Raw genomic sequence first — 22,080 nt, forward strand, 5'->3', positions numbered from 1 at the left:
GTAGCAATTCCAAGACATACATTGCTGAAATGGAAATGAGCAGGATGCTGGCAGCCTGCAGGCTGGGTTTGGAGGAGGTTGCTGTGTGACATGGGTCCCTGGAGGGCCATGGGTGGGTCAGAGATGCTCTGGGAGAAGGGGGAGAGCAGCACCTGTGGGTGCTGGGGCTGGCTCTGCCCTGCTTGCCTGCAGGAGAAGGTGCTGTGTGAGCATCCTCTGCAGCTGCCCTGGAACTGGAGGCTGCTGTGTTTTGCTGGGTTTCAGAGCCAGGAGAGCAGCACAGGCTGTGTCACCTCCCAGCAGCAGGGCACCGTCCCCTGCTGCCTTCAACACCACTGTTAGAGCTGAATGGCACAGAGAGAAAAAGGGGAAAGGAATAAGGAGAAGATCTTTGCACAGCATCAGAAATTATGTGTGCATTTTGCTCTCAGCCCAGACACTGCTTTTGTCTGGTCTGCCAGAAAACATCTGCATTTTGTTGTTGCAGTCAGCCCCCCAGCAAACCACTGCCCAGCCATTGCTGTGTCCCTGCAGCCCTGGTTTTCCTCTCTCAGAAGCTGTGGAGATGAACCCAGCTGTGCGGTGGTGCTCTCCTCTGCCTTGGGAAAGCAGACACTGCTCTGCACCTGAATTCTTCTGTACCAGGGCCCTGCTCCCATCTACATCAAAATGATTCTCTGGGCACTGAATCAGAGTTGCAACTTAAATAATTCATTTGTTGAGCTAAATCTCAGTGAGATTTAGGCTGGAATATAAATGTGAGAAAGACAGGGACATCAACACTGGTCTTCCTCTAGTCTGCTGGGTATCAGGCTTTTTATGTGGTGATAAACAGCTCTGAAATGGAATTGGAAAAGCTGTCTGGGTTTCACAAGATGGCTGTTTAGTGCCTCCTGTTCACTTGTTTTCCTCTTTTTATCACATCAAAGAAGAGTGAATCACTTTCTCCTTAGAGGATTATGTTATTCCAGGGGCTTGGAAGGACCCACTGTGGCTACAGGCTGTTACAGAAGGACATTTCAGATGGGGAGGGAACAACTAAGCATTTTTCTTACTGCACCTGTTAATTGTAATTGGGAGCTTCAGCTGCATTTCTGTAAAACTCCCAGAACCTGCCTATGTAAATCCCAAACTGCCAGCAGCTTGGGAGGGGCCGCCCTACCCCATCCTTAACGTTCTGCATGGAAATGGGAATGGGATTGTCACAGGGGGATTTCCAAGCCCAGAGAGAGAGCCCTTGAATGGTCCTGGAGCCAAAAGGAGCTGTGCTGTGCTGCTCAGAGATCAGATGCTCCCCATGGCTGGGGATGCTTTAAAAGCTGACAATGAAAATTTCTGATGTTCACTGGGTTGCGCCGAGTGTCAGAATTCATCAGGGAAAGAGCAGCAGCAGCTGAAGGGGGCACCCTGTCCTGGGCTGGGGACAGCAGGGTCCCTGGGACATGCTGGGGTCCCTGGGACATGCTGGGGTCCCTGAGGCATCCAGCAGGAGGGCTGGGAGTGCAGCCTGCACAGGCACCCAGCATTACGTCACCTGGAGCTGCACTCACTGGCTGCTGGCACCGAGGGCAGGACGCTGCTGCAGGCAGCATTAACCCCTTCCTGAACACCCTCAGTGCCACTCAGGCAGCACAAAGGGACCTTCCCAGAGCTGAGCATTCGGCACTGATGTCTGTGCAGTCAGGGGGTGCATTTTGGGCACGGCTGCTCCTGTTCCTGGATGCTCCTGGGATTCAGCTGCTTTGTTCTCTCAGTACAGCAGCAAAAGCCAAATGGAGCTTCATGGCTGGACTGTGTGTGTAACTGCCTGTGTGGGTTTTTGGGACAGGCACTTAAAGGAAGGTTTGGGATATAGCAAAGGGCAGTGCCAGCCCAGCCACCCACTGTGCCCATCAGGGCAGTGGGGACAAACTGCTGGTGGCACTGAGCTGTGTGCCAAAGCAGGGATGTGCACAGGAGGGGCTGATGTTAAGTTCCCTCCATCAGCCTTTTTTGCTAGGAATGTGCTTGTTGCAGCCCCTGCCATGAAGACAGCCTACAAATGGTGCAGAATGGGTGGCAGATGGGGCCATCCAGCTTTCCCTTCATCCATCAGCCATCACAGGTTTCCCTTCCCAGACCAGAGGTTCCCATTCCTGTGGCTGCTCTGTTGATGTATGTATGTATGATGAATTTGCATGGATTTTCAGAGGCTGTTGCCAAATCATGAGGGGGTTTTGGTTCCAGCAGCCAATAAGGAAATACTGCAAATCGTTTCTTTTCTGCACAAAGTGGTCCCAGCAGTGCCATCTCATTCTTCTCAGGTTCTTGTTTGTTTTAAAACAAAAGAGTTTGGTGACAGTGCCCTGTTGAGATGCACTGTGTCACCTCTCTCCCTCCCTCTCCAGGACCAGCTGCCCCCAGCATCTCTTCTCCATCCACAGGAGGATGTGTTCACAGACTCTGGGTACCTGTGGTCCCTCTGCAGGGTCCAGGGGCTCTGGTGTCAGGTTCCTTATGCCAGGGGTGCCAGCAGGGTGCCCACAGGGCTCTGAACTCTCTGTGCTGGTGACCAGGGTGCTCCAGATGTTATCTGGAGTATCTTCAGCCAAGGAGGGAAGGGGTGAAGTGCACAGGTACCTGTTAGCACCAAGACCTGGGGGAACCTAAAGACACTTTGGACTCATCCAGCTGCTCAGGCCAGCTTGCTTGCAGGTCTGAACCTCAGGCCAGTTAATTGAAAACCTAAATATATATTATCTTCTTGGCCTTCCCTTTTGTCTCTGAGCCCAGTTTTGGGAGTATAGTTTTTGACTCATGGTTTTATAGCCTTTACTAGAAGCCATAAAAATACAAGAAGTAGGAGTAACATGGTCAGTAAATCTGGGTGTGGGAATGCTGAGGATCACAAACCCTTGTGTGTGGGTTGTGGCTCATTATTGTGACCATCCACCACTATCTCCAGCCCTATCCTTCACCCTTATACCCCCAGGCACTTTTCCTAACTTAAATGCTTAAATTCTGCTCTGCTGTTGAGAGGCAACAGCATGTATAAAATCTGTTAGCTTAAGTTCATAAGAAAGTGGGGCATCCAGTCCAAATGGCCTGCTAGATACTATTTTTAATAAACAGAAAGGGAAAATCATCCCTTTAAATTGCCCTTTTAAAGCTGTTGTGTGCCACAGGAGAATTCCCCCATAAGCAGAGCTGGTGGTAGGAGCAGTATCAGCACTGAAGGCTGCTGGCAGAGCTGTCTTTCCACTGACTTTCTTAAGCTGACTTATTTATGGACATTGGACAAGACTAATTTAGACTGGAGTGGAGGTAAAGAAAAGATTACTGACTAATGTCTTCGTTGTAATAAAATTAAGTATTTTTAGATGAGAAACACTATGCAGGATTAATTATTCCTGATATATTAAAAGGGAGCATATAGAAAAAAAAGCCTTCTCCCTTCAGCCAAGTGAAGCATTCAGTTTACAGAGATGATTAACCATGGGAATTTGCTGAGTATATTTTATTACTGTGTAATCTTCTCCAGGGATAGATGTGATCCTCAAGAGTGTTGGGGTCCACTTACTCCTTTTCCTCAAGTGCCCTTGAGACCCACTTTCAGACTAATGGCCTCAGGTTTGTTGTGATTTTGAGGCTGATCCCAATTTTCAACCCTTTGTTTAAAGGAGCCTTTGATTGATACAGGATTTTTAAAAAATGCTGTGTCTCTGGATAAATAAAGGAGTAAATGCTCCTCCTGTGTAACTGAGCTTCTGTGAATGGTCTGGCTCCTGGTGGAGGCTTTGCCTCTGTGATTCTTTGCCACGATGGTGAATTTGGGTGGGTTGGTGGCTCCTGTGCAGACTCCTCATCACCCAGCCTGGGTATTTCTTTGTCCACCAAGCAGCAATTTGGAGACATGGTTTCCCAATGGATTAAGACTTGTTCCTGCACAAAAGAGGAGCCCTGGTGACATCCCCAGCTCTTGGAGCCCAGCAGGAGATGGACAGACACTGGTGAGGGCAGGCTCTGTGCTTTGTTCCCTTTTTATTGCCAGGTCTCCACTGCAGTGTTTGGACAGCACAAAGCTTGCAACTTTTTGGGCTTCCGTTTCTTGAAGCTGCTGGAGGTGAGGAAGGTGCCCAGCTTGGTCTGTTTTCTGTATTGCTGTGAGGCAGGGCATGGTCTTTTCCAAGGGATTGCTCTCTTCTCTTAAACTGTAGGATCTCTTCCTTCCAAAGCTCCTCCTGGCCTAAGGCACTGTCACTGCAGTCACTGATCTTTACATCTCAGCACCAGGAAGGCCTTTGCAGGTGTGGTAGCATGTGTCAGGAAGGAGTGGGCTGCTTTTTAGGAATGTGATTCTATCCACCAAAGCAGATCCAGGAATCAGTGGCAGGCTGTGCATCTCTGGGGCATTGGGATGCCCCGTGTGAGCCTCAGCATCTGGCAGCCTCCAGCTCCCCTCGGGGTGGGAGCAGTGTTCCTGGGAACAGGCACAGGCTCTCTTGGGGTTTGCTGAATTGTTTGCAAGCCATAAAACCCTTGTGTTTAACTGAGTGCTGCAGATGAGTCAGGGAGTTGATCTGGACCAGGCTTCCAGCAGGTCTTCATAGGGTTATACAAGTTTCTCACTGTGTAAAAAATAATTTAGCAGCTATTTCAGTTTCTTCATTTCTGACCTTCTCTGTTTGCTGGTATTTGAAATAGTGAGAAAATGGCATGAACATGTCCCAGCATCCCCAAGCCTGAATTAACTCCAGGGAATCCCAACCCATGCTGCCAGAGTAGCATGGGGTTATGGGGAGGAAACTTCAAAAGTAAAGTTTAGCGATCCTCTTAGGAAGATACTTTTTATATTAATGTTTATTCCTTGTAGGAAAGTGTCTGCTGAGAGCTGCAGCAGCTGCTCATCCCTCCCTGTGCTCCCAGACAGGGAGAGGCACCTGCCATCACTGCACTGGCATGTTTCAAACCTTTAACAGAGTGCTGGTCAGCTTGTTAGATGTTTGTGCCTTCATTACCTTGATCTTCATCATCAGTGACATGGTGAGAGGCAAAATGTCACTCTACAAGTGCCAGTTCCCATTAAACAAAAGCAAACTTCATTTAATTACAGTGTCAGAAAGAGCTGGACATTGAGCACTGGTGGAGCTGCTACCATCAGTGAGCCCCTGAGCTCCCTGTGATCTCTGCATCACCAGGGACTGTGCACAGGTTTGAGAGTCTAAACATGAATCCAGGTTTGAGAGTCTAAACGTGAATCCAGGTTTGGGGGTTGGGAGCACTGGGGAGGTGGGTACATGGCTCGAGGGGACAGTCACTTGTCTCCTGTCTCTGAGCATCAGGTTCAGCAAAACTTCTCCATGAGATTGCTGCAGAAGGGAGGTGGGGCTGTGTGCCCAGGTGGGAGGGGATGTGCCCAGGCTCAGGCAGGTCCCACTCACCTCTCTTGGTGGGCAGTGCTGTATGCACTGTGTGAGATAACCCCAAGGGGTTGCTCCATGTTGGGGGATGGAATATAAGAAAATAAAGACAGTGTAGAAAGTAATCTCACCCCTAAGGAGTTGCAGCTGAGCCAATTATCAAAGATTAGGAGCAGGCCTGACTTTACCAGGCGACAGCTCTAAGCAGTGAGAAGAAGATGCTATAAAAGAGTGGGGTGGCTGGGTGAGAGGGGAACTGGAGTCAGTTGGCTGCTTTGTGAAGAGTCAGTGCTCAGAGGAGCTGCCCACAAGAAGCACCAAGAAGGTTTGGAACTTTTGTGATAAGGAGACAACAGTATGGAACCCCTGCAATGAGATGACAACAGCTCCAGCCACGTCAGCATCCTCATCACACTGAGTGCATTTCAGTGCTCTCAATGCAGTAAATGACCTGTTTGGGATACTCCTTTGATATGTACACAGAGAATTAATCTTTGCAGTTTTGTGCCAGGGTAAAAATAGCAGCTCTTTGCTCCTGCCATCCCGAGCATCCGTGGCTGGCTCGGTGTCAGAGCATCACCTGTTGCAGGAGCTCTTGGGTGAGCAGCTTGTGTAACTTGGCTTAATGAGGGCTTATGGCCCTGACCCCGTGCTGCTCAGGCAGCTCTTCCCAACAGAAGCATTCATTGCAGGTGGAGGACTGGTGTCTTCTCTGCTGTAACAAGGCTGTGCCCAGCCTGGCTGCTCCCACACCCAGGTTCTGTCTCTGTGAGGGATGACCCAGACTTGAGCTCATGGAAAACAGAGGTTCAGTCTGATGTGAACCAATGCACATTGCACCAGCAGCTCCTGCTCTATTTTTTTGTTAATAGCATCTTCCAGTGGCTAAAGGGGCTACAAGAAAGGCTGGACAGGGACTTTTTAGATGGGTTTGTGGTGACTAGACAGAGGGGAATAGCTTTGAATTGATAGAGGGCAGATTTAGATTAGATATTAGGAAGAAATTCTTCCCTGTGAGGGTGATGAGGTGCTGGCACAGGTTGCTCAGAGAAGCTGTTGACTGCTCCATCCCTGGAAGTGTTCAAGGCCAGGCTGGATGGGGCTTGGAGCAACCTGGGATAGGGGAAGGTGTCCCTGCCCACGTCAGGGAGGGCTGGAACTGGATGATATTTAAGGTTCCCTCCAAACCCATCTATTGTGTGATTCTCTGATTTTAGGGGTTTGGGAGCTCTTAGATGCCAATCCTGAAGCTGGGGCTGAAGCATACCTGTAATGTCTGCATTAGAGAAGTCAGTGAATCCCCATGTCCTGTCCTAGATTGCAGTGAGATTGTTCTAAAATGTGAGCACTGGGAGCTGTCCTTCCGTGTGGCTCTTTTGGTTCTTTAAAGTTGGAGATGTACTCAGGACATGGGGTCACATGTTTATTTTCAATTTACTGGTGGGGAAAGTAAAGCAAAAGAGATAATAAGACCCCATTTCTTGATGTTTCTCTCTCTGAGCCATAAATTGTTGCTTCTCCTGCTGGTGGCTCTGGAAGTACCTCCAGTGTTTGTGACCACAGAGGGCAGCAATTAAACTGCATGTCTGGCTCTGTAGGAACTCCAGGTTCATTTTCCTGCCCTGCCACAGATTTCCTTCCCAACCTTGGCAGGGCAGGTAGGGCCTCATTCCCAAGGACAGCTGCGCTCAGGTGTCTCTCCTTGGCACATACAGACCTTGGAGCACCTGGTACCACAACTCATCTGGTTCTGTGATGGACGCCATGGCTTTGCCCCAGACACATCACAGAGCACAAGGCACTCGATGCTCTGACATAGCAGGACAGAAGGCAGATAAAAGTCTTGCAGGGATCAGCAGCCTTCCCAGCTGGCATGGTGCTAGAGCAGGGCTGGGTCCTCCAGGTTTGCATGGGGAGAAGCTGTTTGGAAGGGGCTGACGTGCTGCAGTGAGGTATGATGTTTGGTTGCTGTTGCTTTGCAGCATCTTTCTGGCTTGCTATCTGTGCCAGGAGGTGGATTTCAGGGGAGGAAATGTGAGCTGTGCAAATCCTGCAGCAGGCTCCAGCTCCCAGCCTCTCTGAGATCTGTCAGCTGGCAGCACAGGCTGCTTCTCATTTCCAGCCTGTCCTCTGCTTGCGTGTCATGAGGCGTGACACTGTTGACATGTGCATGGCAAGTCTCATGCGTATTGCTGCAGAGCTGCCAAGGAAAGGCAGAAGAGCTGACAGCCAGTGCCTGGTTGCTCTCTGTGCAGGGAGTTTGCAGCAGATGAGGCAGCTCCTCTCGCCATCCCCGTGGTTGTGATTAGAGAGCACTCAGAACAAATCTCACAGGCCCCCATGGGATGTTCCCCAGTGCCAAAGAGCTGCCCAGTGGCTGTGGCACTGCAGTGTATGGCACGCTGGAGGTGTTCATGGAGCAGTTAATGCTTGGGGGCTTGCTGTTAGTACTTGGAGCATCATCTCCACTGCACCTCATTTTTCTCATGTAAAGAGTAATTTCTGTGGATGAATGGGAGCAGTCTTGCTGTAGTTACTCTGCTGAGGCTGTCTGTCAGTGCGTGGACTGACTTCAGGTGCGGTGGCTTTGTTTTCCTTCACAGAGTCAGGTGCCCAGTGTGGTCTCACCTTCATGGCAAGAAACAGGATATTTTTCTGAGTTGTATCTCTTTCTGAACCTCCCCTTCTTTTCTTCCAGGATCATCCCCCACCTGGAGAGCTCACTCTCACAGGTTTCACCCAGCAGCCTGCCTGGCTCTGAGATCTCAGAAGCTACAAGGACTTACCTGCAGGGCATGAGCCGCTATGACCTGGACGAGCTCGATGCCTGCTGGTTGGAACTTGTTAACATGGAGCTCAAGGAGATGGGTGAGTATTGCTGGCTTTGTTTTCTTTCTGGCCTGGGTGTCCCACAGTGGGCATTCAGGCTTTTTGAGTAAGCATGTGGAACTAAAGGCCTTGAAGAAGAACTGTCAGAAACCCTGGTTCTGATTGTTTTTTGTTCCAGGCATCTCTAGATATCACAGCCTAACATTGCCTGCATCACTGCTGTTATATCACTGCACATTCTTCAAATCCTTTAGTGGATTTTAGTCAAGTTCAACTACCTGAGTTTGGAATTTGACCGTTGGCACTGGTGCTTAGCATGGTCTGCTGGGCAGATTTGTTGGCACAGACCCCTGGGTGTGCGTAGCCCTGCCAGACTGTGGAGGGGTTTTCCAGTCCTTGTTGGGGAAGGGTTGCTGTGCTGTGGCTGCTGCCCTGCAGGTAAGAGTAATAACCTCAGTAAAGCATTCACCTTGTGAGGTCAGTGGAGGCTCAAGTGTGCCTGCATGAAGGGTTAGTCCTGGTGGCAAAGGCTTTTCAAGAGTGGGGAAAAGGATTTTACCAGGTGCTTGAGCAGATGGGATAGTGCCCTGTGGAGCAGGAGGGTTGTGCTGGCTCTCCCAGGCAGCTGGTTGAGGGCTGCAGCAGGATTCAGGATGAGGTTGGAAGATGCAGTTCAGTGAGCTTGCATGGAGCACAAACAAGCTCAGAAGTTGGCCATGACACTGACTGATGTTGGTTTTGGAAGATCTGTCCTTCTGGTGTACTCATAATTTACAATGAAATTTTGTTACCATGACCTTGAGAAAGTTTCAGAAGCTGCTTTCCCAGTTTGTCTGATTATCTGGTATAGGTATCCTGTATATTGGATTTCCCATAATCTCAACATTGTGGAGCCTGTAGCATCACAGAGCAATCACAAGTCAGTTCTGCCCTCCTTAGCTGGTCCTGTGCTAGCAGCCTCAGCTCTGTCATTAGCACACGCAGGTTTTGAGGCACTGGCAGCTACAGTGAAGTACTTGTGCAGAGCAGAGGGTGCTGCTGGATAAAGCCAAGTGCCTCAGTCCTGCTCAGGACTTGCAGAGGATCCACCCTTCCTAACCATGCACAGCTGCTGTTGCTGCATCAAGAAACCACCTTCAGCCACACTGGGCATCCTTCTGACCTCACTGTGCCTTCACTGTGTCCCCTGCTGCATTTCCCTCACCATCTCCACAGCTGCATGGCCATCAGAATGTCTCTGGGCTCCAGAGAAGCATTGTCTCTATTTCCACTTCCTCTTGTGTGTATTTCATAAGTCTCTAGAAATGAAGTGGGCAGAGATTTGGCTTCTCCAGCTCAGTTGGATTAAATTTGCCTTGCTTTATTATTTCTTCAGAGTATTATGTTTCAAATGCAGTTTGCAGCTGTGGAGCTCCTGGGGTGGTGGAAGGTTGAGATAATTGGAAGGTCCCTGCCCCAGACAGGAGCTGGCTGCTGGCTGTCCCCATGTCACCTTTGAGCTGGCATGTGCCAACCCCACGAGTGCTGGGCTAGAGGGGCAGCTTCTCCAGCAGCTCTGCCTTGGCAGTGAGTTGAGTTTAGGAGGGGAGGTTTAGGCTGAGCTTTGTCCCAGCCATAGCCCTGCTCCTTGTGTGGCTGGCACCTCAGCATCCCAGGGAACCCATCCCGGGTCAGGACACAGGCCGTGCTTTGCTGCTGACCCCCAGCCATTCTGAGCAAGCTGCATTTTTTCCCCTCCATCTCATCATTTATCAGCCAGTCACCTTTTCCAAGGAGTGTCCTTAGGAGATGTTTGTCCAGGGTGGATGAAACCACAGAATCTGAGGAAGCCCTTGAGCATTCCTGCCATCACCAGCTCTAGATGGTGATAGGACTGAGGTGGTCCCAGCAGTGGTAGTGCTGAGAACATCACTGCCCATTCCTGTCCATTCCTGCTTCTCCAGCCCATTCCTGTTCACTGAGGGAGCTCTGTCATTCCTGGCTGAGCCTTTAATATGCTGGGGAGAGAGTAGCTTTGAAAACCACAAGTGTTTGGCCTGTGAAATCCACTGTGGATACAGCTTCAGCCCAATAGGTGCTGGTATCTTTCCCCCTCCCCAGTCCTCCCAACTTCTCTAGCAGTGCAAGGGCTGGTACATTTTTTCCAATGACTTGGAAAGGAAAAGATGTGGCTTTGATAATGCCCCATCCCTGATGCTGTGGGGAGCTGGGGGTTTGGCAGGTGGGAAGCAGGATGGGAGCTGGTGCTCCTGGCTGCAGGACCATGGTTCATCACCCTTGGCAGCCATGCCCACTGTGGAGCCTGGAGGTCATTGGGCTTCTTTGAGGGGATGCATCTTCCTGCCCGTGGCAGTGACGGGGTTTGGGTGCTCATAGAGGAAAGCTGTTGTGGCAAATCTGTTGCTGCTCAGCTCCTGGGCTGGGCCAGAGCAGGGGCTTTGCTCCCTCTGCTTCCCAGATGGGAAAAGCCAGGTGGGATTTGGGTGCCCTTCAGCCCCCAAGGCAGAGAGTTGGCCCAAGGCAGTCCATAAATAGCTCTTCCTCCCGGAAGCCCTTGACATTAATGACACCGTTAATGACTCTCTGAGATTTCCAAACCTGCTTTGCTAATCTCCAAGATCATTAACATGACTTAACTAGAGAATGGCAGCCTGTCCTCCCATTCAGACGAGTCAGGAGTTATCTCCCAGCATTAATTCAGGAGGTAGGCAGAAGTTTAAAATCTTCATGGGTGTTTGGCTGAACTGTTGTCACTGGGCTGTCCAGGGGCACAATATGTCATTCCCAAAATATTTAATGACAGAGAAGGATCCAGATCTCTGACTGGCTCCTGAGGATGTGTGGGGAGGAGATCTGGAAAACACCTATGAGATCATCCAGCTCGCCTTTCGTGGGTCTGCTAGCACACTGCACATGCCTTTTCCAGTCCTTTTTAGGTCACCCAAGGGATGGAATTTTATCACCAAGATCAGATAAACCTCTAGATAGCTCCAGCTCTCTGCATTCTGCCTGCTGACTCCTCTCCCAATTAAGTGGAATTGCTCCAGAAAGCAGAGGTTTCACATGAAAAGCAAAAGTTTTAAACATAAAACAGCTTTAAATAGTTTTAAACCCCCTAGTAAGATGCCTCAGTAGCTGTTGCTGTACTCGATGGAAATGTGCTGTTTAAAGAACCTTTGTGTCCTAGAGATGAAGTCAGTATTTAGGCATGCCTAAGTGTTTTATTTGTTGCTGCTGCAATATGAGATTGTAAAAAAAGTGGATCTGAAGAAGACTGAATGGAGCCTGGAGCCAGATTAATGTCCATGCCGCTCCAGGCAGCACAGGGCTGTCCTTTCAGACAGCAGCCATGCCATAAGTCTTCATTTTTACATTAACATTTTATGCTGTGTTTTGTGATCTCCACTAAATCCAAAGCTATTGTAAGAGCGGAGCTAGAGAGACTTCAAAGAGCAAGGCTGAAAGATCCTTTTGCAGTGATGGACACTTCATAAACACACGGAAAATCCTCAAGAAATTGCTAAAATTGTTGTCAGAATCAGTTTTGCTGAAGGCAGAGTCGAAGTTTCTAAGTATTCCCTTGACTTAATCCATATGGTGTATTCTGCTCACATATGCCCACCACAGCTTCTATCTTTGGAGCTGGAGGTGTTCCTGGTATTTTATGGCAGGAACATGCAAAGGTCACATGGATTGCTTTTGAAGCTCCGGGGGGAATTCAGCGCTGCATACTTGAGATATGTCTGTGTGCTAATGAGCTGATCCCTCCCTGGTGGAGGTGAGATTGGTCAGGTAGATGTGAAGGAAGCTGCAGTCAGTGGAGTACCCCGGGCTAGATGTGCTCAGTGGAGCAGAGGCTGCTGTCAGTCCTGCTCCTCACAGAGTGGCTGCTTCCCGCCCTGGCAGTCTTGGGTGTCACACTCTGAGGCTGCTCCCATCCCACTGCATCCTTTTGGGATTCTGGGAGCCCCTTTTTCACCCTGAGGCAGCAAGTTGGCACTCCCCAGGCAGAGCCACCAGTCTGTCCATATCCTGCTGTGCAGGACCCCCCAGGATAGAATTGTGGAATGGTTTGGTTTGGAAGGGACCTTAAAGCTCATCCCATTCCCACCCCCTGCCATGGGCAGGGACAGCTTCTACTATCCCAGGTTGCTCCAAGCCCCATCCAGCCTGGCCTTGGACACTTCCAGGGATGGAGCAGCCACAGCTTCTCTGGGCACCCTGTGCCAGGGCCTCCCCACCCTCACAGGAAAGAATTTCTTCCTAAGATCCAATCTCACCCTGCCTTCTGTCAGTTTGAAGCCATTCCCCTCTGTAAAACATCACAAGCCTCCGGATCTGAGCTTATTTATCTCCTCAGAGATACAGATAATCAATACCACGTGTAAATGAATGTATTAATTGTTTGTATGTGATGTATTAATGTATGGATTAGCAGGGTTGGAGATCAGTGGGAGACCCTTAAGACATTTTCCCTCCACATTTTCAGCACAATCAGTTTTTACATCAAGTCGCTGTTGTGCTGTTTCCATGAATTCCTGGCAGTAATTGCAGTGGTTTCCAGCAGCACTCGGGTTTTGCTGCTGATGGGGTGAGGAGGCTTTCATCAGGAGTGCTCCAGGACAGCCCTGTCAGAGCCGAGCATCGCTGCAGAGACGCAGCAGCTTCTAAAGTGCCTTCTGAAACATTTTGTCATCATCTTAAATTTGAGCAATAATTGATGTCGGTGGGTGGCAGAAAGGGTGATAATTGGTTCCTGTAAATCTTTTAAGTGCATTAGCAGGCTGTGTTTGTAACAAAATGTCTGGAGGTTTCACTGTGGATGCTCAGTTCACTGTTTGTGTGTTGGTCACACTTTACACGTTTATAAATAACACTGATAAAAGATTAATGTACAATTGCTGCATGGTCCAAGGGCTGTGTGTCTGCAGGTGGTGGGCTGGAGGTGGCTCTGGGAGGCTCTGGTGTGGTGTTCAGGTGGTTGGCTGTCATCCCCTGATGTCCCTGAAGGATGCCCAGGGGGGCACTCAGCCCGGGGCAGGGTGGCTGGTGTCCCCACAAGAGCAGACAGGTGGCTGCTGTCCCCACAGGTGACAAAGCCGACAGGTTTGAAGTGGCTTGCCCGGAGCGAGCTGGAGGGCCAGTGAGCTGGAAGGAGATTCCTGGAGTGTGTGGTCCCTGTACCCTGTGTGAACCCCCCATCCCATCAGGGACCTGTCATTCTTTCACCTCAGGTTTGCAAAGATAGTCAGAGACAAGCCTACATCGTCTCACAATTGTTTTTCCCTTTTAAATTTTAATTTTTAAAAGCAGTAATTCTGATTGTTTTTTTATACATATATTTCCTGAAAAGTAGACTCCCAGGTTTATAGTCTGTGAATCAGCGAATGGCACAGCCTGCAGCCCTGATAGCTGTTTGTTCATGAGCTGTTTCTATCTCCAGGTACTCTCCACAGGGGGAAAGGATTTATTGTTTCAGTAAATTGATATTAGTGGAGCACAGTTCAGTCAGAAATAGGCCTCTATTTTGTGAAAGGTGGCTCTCCAGCTATTTTTTCCTCCCCTCGCAGTGAGTTGGCTCACACCACGACAAGGAGTAGCTGAGAATTCATTTAGCAGAAGAATATTGCTCCTTCATGCCACATAAATTACGATATTACAGGAATGATTGTGAGGAGGGCGGCGTTGTGTGAAGGAATGTGCCTGGTGCTTCTCCCCAGCGTGGCACTGTGGCTGCAGGGCCACAGTAACCCCAGTTCCTTTGGGACAGAGGGTTAAAATTCCGTGTTTCAGGTGCTGTGTGGGCAGTTGTACGGGCTGAGCTGTGTGGAGTTGGGAGCCCCTGGGGTAGTGGGGATGCTGAGGAGCTGCAGGGATCACAGCAGACCTTGACACAGACGCACAGGGATGACTTTTTTGCTTGGAGCAAAGTTCTTTCATGTTTCCTTTTCATGAATCAGATCTGGAGACCTCCTGTAGTGCATCATTATCTGCCACCTCTTCTCCTCCATTTCTGAAGCAAGTCACATTTTCTGGGGCTTGCTTTAGCTGGGAAGGTGCTGCCCTGCAGCATCCTGCCCTGGGCAAACAGGGGACAGAGTTTCTCCTCTGAGATGCCGTGGGAGGCAGCATTCCCTGGATTACAGCCCTTCCCACTGTGGGGCAATACTGGGGTGTTCCAGGGAGGCTGGGTGGCCACATCAAAGCCCATCATGGTTAATGAGCTCAGTGTTAATGGGGAAAGGGTGTGGGTGGCCTCCTGGAGGGGGTGATGGGACATTCTCCTCCTGTGTCAGTGTTGTGAACTAAATACCCAGGGATTAGATTGGCACGGGATTGAAGCCTCACCTCTGCCTGTGTCCCTCCAGACAAACTCTGAAGTTTATGGCTATCACTGCTGTCTTCTGTGGGGGCTCAGAAAAGCTTTGTTTTCTTGCCTAAGACCTTGGCACACCTTAACCAGGTGAAAACACTGTTCTCTTGGTCAGCAGGTAGAGTCTGCTGACCTGGGAATGGTCCCAAATGTGGACGTCACTGGATTTGTTAATTGTAGCCAAGATCAGTTGTCTGTGTCTCTGCTTTCCTTCTCTGGGGACAATAATAGTGTCACTTGTGCACGTGCACAGGCAGTGTTTAGGTGGAGGATATTTTTGTTTGCTGTTTAACTGGCCACGATCAATAAAGAGAGAGCTTTTGCAGCCAGAAAGATGACAATTTTATGAATGGAGTTTAGTAGCACAAACTTTATGTGATACAGAAGGAGATAAATGGAGCACAAATGGAAAAAGCACTTCACCCCCAGGCCCCATTGTTTAGTGTTTCACAAACGATTAATCGCTTCATCCCCATCAAGTGCAATTGTCAATTCAATGAGCTCCGAGGTGTTTGGGATGAGGCTTGGCAAACACATTCCTGATGTAATTACACCTAAATGGAGTGGGAGAGTGCCTGTGTGTCTGTGAGTGTGTGTGTGTGTGTGAGATCCATACTCCCATCTAGGGCTGTAATAGCTGCGTGCCACAGAGGCTGACGAGGGAACCCCACCAAGGCACTGCTCTCCATCTCTGGCCTTCCTCTGGCACAGGAGTTTTGGGATCAGTGTGAACTTTCACCCCAGGGTTAGACAGGTGATGGTGGAAAATTCAGGAGGTGGGATGGGTGCTGCTTCTTTCCACTCGAGGTGAAGTGGAACAGTGGCAATGCCAGCGTGATCCTGACCCTGGGCAAGGCTGAGTTCGTGATTCCTGTGGAAAACCCTCTCCCTTTCCTTCCTCGTGCTGCCTGCAGCTGTCAGCTCTCTGCCTGCCCTCTCCCATGAGCACAGGGCAGCTCTGGAAAGTGTGTGAGGAAAAGCACTGGGAGCACCTTGATGATCATTTTGCTTTGCAGAAGAGCAGAACCTGAAATGTTGGGAGGAATGGAGTAACTCCAGACTGGCACTCTGCTGCCCAGGCTCATAGTCACAGATGGGGAGTTGAAACCCTGACCAAGAGGAGGATATTCTTGCTGGACTGGTTTAATACTCACATAAAGTCACGTTGAGCAAGTGCACCTCGGGTGGTGTGTTTGTAAAGGGACTCCATTAGGGCAAAAATAACGCTCTGACTTTCTCTGTAACGTGCAGGCAATGATAGCACAAGGGGGAATGGCTTTGAGTTAAAAGAGGATCAATTTAGATTAGATATTGGAAATAATTTTTCCCTGTGAGTGTTGGGAGGCCCTGGCACAGGTTACCCAGAGAAGCTGTTGCTGGAAGTGTTCAGGGGAACACTTGGACAGGGCTTGGAGCAACCTGGTCTAGTGGAATTTGTCCCTGCCCATGGAGGGGAGGCTGGAACAGGAAGATCTTTAAGGTCCCTTCCAAGCTCAGCCCTTCCACGTTTCCATGACATCCAACCGGAATGGTGCCAAGAGCAAGATGGTGGCTCCATCCCAGCCCTGGTGCTCAGAACTCGCTGTGCTAGTGCAGGATGCTTCACATTGCTGAGCTGCAGAGTCCCAGGCAGCCTGTGCCAGCCTGGGGCTCAGATCCCACACCCATCGTGGGGCTGCTGCGGAATCCAGCAGGTATCAGCAGGTTCCTTGGCACGCTGCAGCACAGCAGCCCCAGCTCCTGCAAGGGCTGTGATAGGGAACAGTGTTGTCTGTCTTAGATGGTATCTCAGACTCCACATAGACGTGTAAAATGCCAGGCTGGATGTTTGCAGGGACTTGTCAAGCCAGGGAAACCGTGCCAGTGAAACATTGGGGAAGAGCTTAAAAAGGCAGACAATGGTGTGTTTGCTTGCCGAGCTCGCCTACGTGATGCTTTCCCCCTTGACAGAGTTTTTTCAGTTGATCAGTGGCTTTGGGGGGAAAGATGCAGCCTCTGCCAGCCCCATCCAGCCAGAGTTGCTGGTTCCCCTGCAACCCCATTCCTTGGGGCCTTGGAGCAGCCCAGAGTTCAGCCCAGACCAGGGACATAACACTGTGGCTTGAGAGATGACCAGGATGCCACATTTTTCACTGAACACTTAATTAGTAACTGGTCCTTATGGGTTCTTCCCCAAGCCCTTTTTCTCCATCTCTGCTTATAAATGAGATATTTTCTTCCATTGCTTTGGAGCAGTTTGGGTCAGGCTCCTCCACTGTCTGGCCAGTTGTGGATATTTCACAGTAATGAACTACAAAGTCTAATTGTTTTGTATTGCATCCTGCTGGTACTTCTGTTGTCCCCGTCCCTTCTCCTCTGATGACATAAAGCTTATTGGGACACAGGGTGTGATGGGGGCTTAACTCTGCCTCTAACCCTTCATGGAGAGCCTCACTCCTGCTCCTGACAGATTTTCTTCCTTGCCTGGAGTGACCTCATGTTGCATTTGTGGCCCCAGGATCTTTGTGTGCAGGTGGGAGGCAGCACTTCTGGGACAAGCCTTCTGTGTGGCACCATTTTGGGGGGTTTAGACAGGGCAGCAGCATGTCCTGTCTAAAGGCAGCTGGGTATCTCTCTGCTAGAGGCTGCTGCTCCAAAAAACCTCTGCTGGTTAATGACCTTATATCCCTGGTTGCCTCTGTGGAGAAAGCTCTGGTAAAGCATCTCTGCCACTTCTCTCCATTAAAGATCCTGGTGTGGGGGGAATAAAAGACCGATCTGGGTCTGACCTCCTGATTTCAGCCTAAACCCAAACACAAAAACCTCCCTAATTTATGCTCAGTTTCTGCCTTTGGCTTCAGTTTTACGTTTCCGTTTAATTGGCCTTAAAATGGTCAATTTTCAGTCTTAACAATTAAAGCACTGACTTTGTGTTGCCAAAGCTTGTCTGAGCCCTCTCTGCAGAAAGCATCTTTGCAAAACTTGTCTCCTTGAACATTTAAACTGTCAGCCCCAATTATCCGCATTGCTTCAGCTGAATGGGTTTCCCTCCTCTCAGCCAGCAGCAATATTTTGTTACTGTCTATGAAACACAAACTGCATCCCGAGGTAGGAGCAGCCGTTTCACCCTGGCTGTGGATTTGCTCTTGACTTTCCATCTGAAATGCTCAGCCCCTGGCAAAATGCTGCCCGAAGGCGGGAGGGCACCCGTGCCAGAGCTGCTTCGGTGCCTCTGCCTTCACACTCTGCCTTCACTCTCTGCCTTCTGCCTCGCAGAAAAGCCTGAGCTGGACGAGCCCACCCTGGAGCGAGTGCTGGAGGAGCTGGAGACCATGTGCTACGAGAACATGAACATGGCCATCGAGACCGAGGAGGGCTTGGGCATCGAGTACGACGAGGACGTGGTGTGCGACGTGTGCCGCTCGTCCGAGGGGGAGGACGGCAACGAGATGGTGTTCTGTGACAAGTGCAATGTCTGCGTGCACCAGGTGAGTCCTGGGGGGAGCATGGCACTGAGATGGTGTTCTGTGTGCACCAGGTGAGTCCTGGGGGGAGCATGGCACTGAGATGGTGTTCTGTGTGCACCAGGTGAGCCCTGGGGGGAGCATGGCACTGAGATGGTGTTCTGTGTGCACCAGGTGAGCCCTGGGGGGAGCATGGCAGTCAGATGGTGTTCTGCATGCACCAGGTGTGCCCTGGGGTGGAGCAGGGTGGCAGCACAGTGGCTCTGCTCATCACACTCTGGTACCCTCCTGTCAGAACCCAGGAAATTCGTCTGGCTGACCTGGAGGGCTCAAGCCCCTGCCCAGGGGGCTTAGAGACCTTGGCACAGAACCCAAGACCCCTGTGCCTTTGATTTAGCCCTTGGGAAAAACAACTACCAACCTTTATATGAAGAATTACAAGTCAAGAGGGTTAAGTAGAATAATAGTTTGTCACGGGGTGAAAAATAGCTTTTTGGGATTTTTTAGAATGGGGGTTCAGGAGGCAAGATAGAGGAATCTGGGTGTGTTCAGCCTTTCCCCTTCTTCTTGCCCTCCATCTTCTGCTGGGATGGTGGCACTTTTGGATTGGTTTAGAGTAGAAGCTCACTGTCTAACATAGGTGATAGGTATTGGGAAGTTATGGTAAATAAAGTACACGTAGTTTTTAGTATAAAAAGATAACACCACACCGAGGGCAGCCAGTGTGCCTCAACCCAACCTGCCAGACAGACCTGGGCAGGTCAGAGAAAGAATGTTATAGATAGAAATAATAAACAAGCTTCAGAACTAGAACTGAAGAGTTCTGACTCCTTCTTCGACCACCAGGCTGGGAAAAGAGACTTTCTAACACATCTCGGGGTCACTCTGAGCAGCAGAAGCCCTGAGACCCTCCTCCTCTGGGTTCCTCCTCCTTTGGGTTCCTCCCATCCCTTCCCCTGGGCTGCTCTGGATACCTGGTAAGCTTTCCTCGTGGATCCCAAGTGCAGCTCCAGAGGAGTGGGGACAGCAGTGAGGTCTTGGATGGCTGGCAGACAGCAAACTTGCTTTTCTTACTTTCTTACCCCCAGCTGGGAGTAAGAAAGTAGAAACTTACAGGAAGTTTTACCTTATCTCCTCTATCTTCCTATTTCCCAGCATTGCCATCTGAATTTGCTGAAACCTCTGAAAATGAAAGAGATTGAAATTATTACTGGCACAGTCACCTGAAGGAGTGAGGGCTGCAGTGGCTGTCACTGCTTCAGTCAAGGAGTAATGAACTCTCAGGGAATGAGAAGGGCAAAAGCACCTTGCAACCAAAAGAGAAGGATCAGTTTCCACCACAAATGGTGGCTGAGGAACTCATGGGAAACTCCAGCCTTCATCAAGAATGAGGAAAACCAGGGACATCTTCATTATCTCAGGTTGCTCCAAGTCCCATGGATTTTGGGGCAACCTGAGATTTGGGGCAACTTTCTTAGCCCCAGCCATTTGTAAGTGCCCACAGAAACACACAACCAGAGGTTGAAGTGCCCCTTCCTCCTTATTCTCTGGCCTGTGGGATATTTTATTTTATGTCTCCTTGTCCTTTAATGTGCTTATTCTTCTCTACCCCCTTTATGGAACCCCAGTGGGATCTTTAGCACATTCAGGTGACCAGCACTGTGTGCAAGACTTGGCAGGGGGCTGGGTGGGATGTGGGTCTGCAGTCCTGTGCTCACCAGAGGGGTGGGCTTGCACAGACCCCCTAGCTTCCTCCTCCTCCTCCTCTGCTTTGTCTGGGGAGTGGTTGGACCTTCCAGCTCCATCAGTGCAGTCTCACATCACAGGGCTTCTGTCCCAGCTTCCCCACTGTGTGAGCGTGGGATTTCATTTTATTTTGCTGCCTGGAGGAAAATAATTTTATTTTTAGAATTGAGTGCTAATGCTTCAGGCTCTTGCTGGAGGGAGTCTGTGGGCCTTCTGCTTTTGGAGAAACCTTGACAAGGGGAAGGCAGCCACGTGAGGCTCCCCTGGGTCCCTTGTGGACCCAGGGAGGTTTTACTGGTTGGGCTTCAAGGGGAAGCTGTGTGGTGCTGGGATGGCAGCAGCAGCACCTGGGCTTCACCCTCTGTGTGAACGGTTTTGAGTTTTTTCAGTTCTAAAGAGAGCCATTTGCTCATCTTTTGGGCAGCTTTTCCATCAGTGCTTCCTGGAGGAGGGAGAGCACTGGAGATATCTATAGTTGCGGGTGGTGGGTGTTTTGAATGGTTTCCATCAGTGAATCAGATTCCACAAAATACCAGAATGATTCAGGGTTGGGTTCGAGGTATTTTTTTGTGTTGGGTTCTTTTTTAACAAGCCCAAGTGGCAGTGTCAGGCTGTGAGCTGCATGAGCCACAGCAGGGACTCAGGAGAAGCTGTGGCGCCGTGTGGGCTCCACTTAAAGCAGCAGCCCCAGTGCTGCAGAAGGGGACACAGCAGCCTGGATTTCAAGGCTGTTGAAAGAAAAGAGGGATTTTCAGTTGTTTCCAGGGAGCAAAGTCCAGCCCTAAGCCCTATACCAGCCCATAAGCTGCCTGTGATTTAATCTCTGCCCCCATTTACACCCTAAGCCATGAAGTGCAGAGCCACAGTGCAGGGTGTTAGATGGCATCATGGTTACCTAACCTGCACCGTGCCTTTGCCAGCAGCACGTCCAAAAGCTGCTGGGAATGATGCTTTCCTGCAGCGTGGTGGGTGCTGGTGCCATGGGCTTCACCAGAGCCCTGCCTTGTCCTCCTGCATCCCACTGGGAAGGGGCTCAGGACACACAGTGCTGGGTTCTGGTGCCAGGTGATATCTTTGTACTCCCTTCATCTGCATTACACAGGCCATGAGGCTTGCTATTAATTAATTCCTATGAAGTGCAGCTTTTAGAAAGCACATGCAGTTGTCCTTTTAAAATTGTCAGCGAGGTGGAGCCATGCCCCCCACTGCTAAATCACAGTTCATTGCTCTCACAGTGACAACATCACACTTCTGTTTAGCATGGGAATGAGCCACCTCCAGTTTCCAGCCACCATGCCATGGGCCTGTCATCACTGAATTCCCTTTCCCTGGTGGGGCACGTGGCTGAACCCACCCTCTGTTCCGTGGACCACACCAAGCTTGTCTATGGCTTGGCATCCTCTCTGGTATTTTTTGACATCTCGTTCTCAGTGATGTTGCATCCCAAATAGATGCAGCAATAAAAATAGCTGTGCTGCTCCTATTCAGCATTCCTCTGGCTTCATATTTCTGGAGCACCTTCTGCCTGGTGTTGGACTTGGAAGAGTGTGTTTAGCTGATAATGGACTTTGTTTCTAGAGCTGCTCCTTGTCTGGGACAGAAGACCTGTATTTGCTTCTCAGGAGCAGGATTGCACCTTCAGCTACTCTAAAATCACTAGAAATAAATAGACAAGATCCATGAGTCTGCTGGAGATGGTCATAATTCCTGCTTTCCCCTGGATTTTGAGATGAGTCTGCCAGTTCATTCTGCTGCTAGTACATACCGGGCTGATTCCTGCCTGGTAATAAATCACATTTTATAAAACTGTGTTCCAGAAATGATTTATCTATCAGATTTGGAGGCACTGTGAAACACAGAGTTAAGTCTCTTTGAACCATGTAGACTCGCAGCAATAATATTTCCTCTCTTAATTCCTTGTTATCCCAATAATCTGTTCACAAAATGGCTTTTTCCACTTGGAAACCACTATCAGTTTGTGATCTGGGGCAACCTTAAGTCATGTTGTAGTCTTCTGGGCCAGTAGAGACTGATGATGTACTTTTGCCAAGCTGACACATCTCCATGTGCCCCCTCTGTTCCTGTCTCCACCCACAGCACTGTTACTTGCAGTGACAATGACCTGCAGCAGCAGGAGAAAAACCTGCTCTTTTTGGGGGGAAACTTCAAGAAGTAGAGCTGATGAATGCCTGGGCTCAATTTACAGCTACCAGTGCTGGGGGTCCTTGTCAGCACTGGCTGCTTGCCTTCTGCAGGGATGTCAGGGCAGCCAGATGTAGAATTAATTACA

The 22,080-nt window shown here is 49.9% G+C and overlaps 1 protein-coding gene across 3 annotated transcripts in view; it reads left to right on the forward strand.

Annotated features, from left to right (window-relative positions):
• The window catches only part of JADE2 (jade family PHD finger 2), a 74,223-nt gene that overhangs the window by 29,524 nt on the left and 22,619 nt on the right, over positions 1–22,080 (forward strand). For all 3 annotated transcript variants that reach the window (XM_030957550.1, XM_030957549.1, XM_030957551.1), the window contains 2 exons: positions 8,098–8,267; positions 17,857–18,068. In XM_030957550.1, the coding sequence (XP_030813410.1) occupies positions 8,098–8,267; positions 17,857–18,068 (382 nt within the window). The remainder of the gene's footprint in view (positions 1–8,097; positions 8,268–17,856; positions 18,069–22,080) is intronic.

This window comes from Camarhynchus parvulus, chromosome 13 (genome assembly GCF_901933205.1).
Source record: "Camarhynchus parvulus chromosome 13, STF_HiC, whole genome shotgun sequence".
NCBI lineage: Eukaryota > Metazoa > Chordata > Aves > Passeriformes > Thraupidae > Camarhynchus > Camarhynchus parvulus.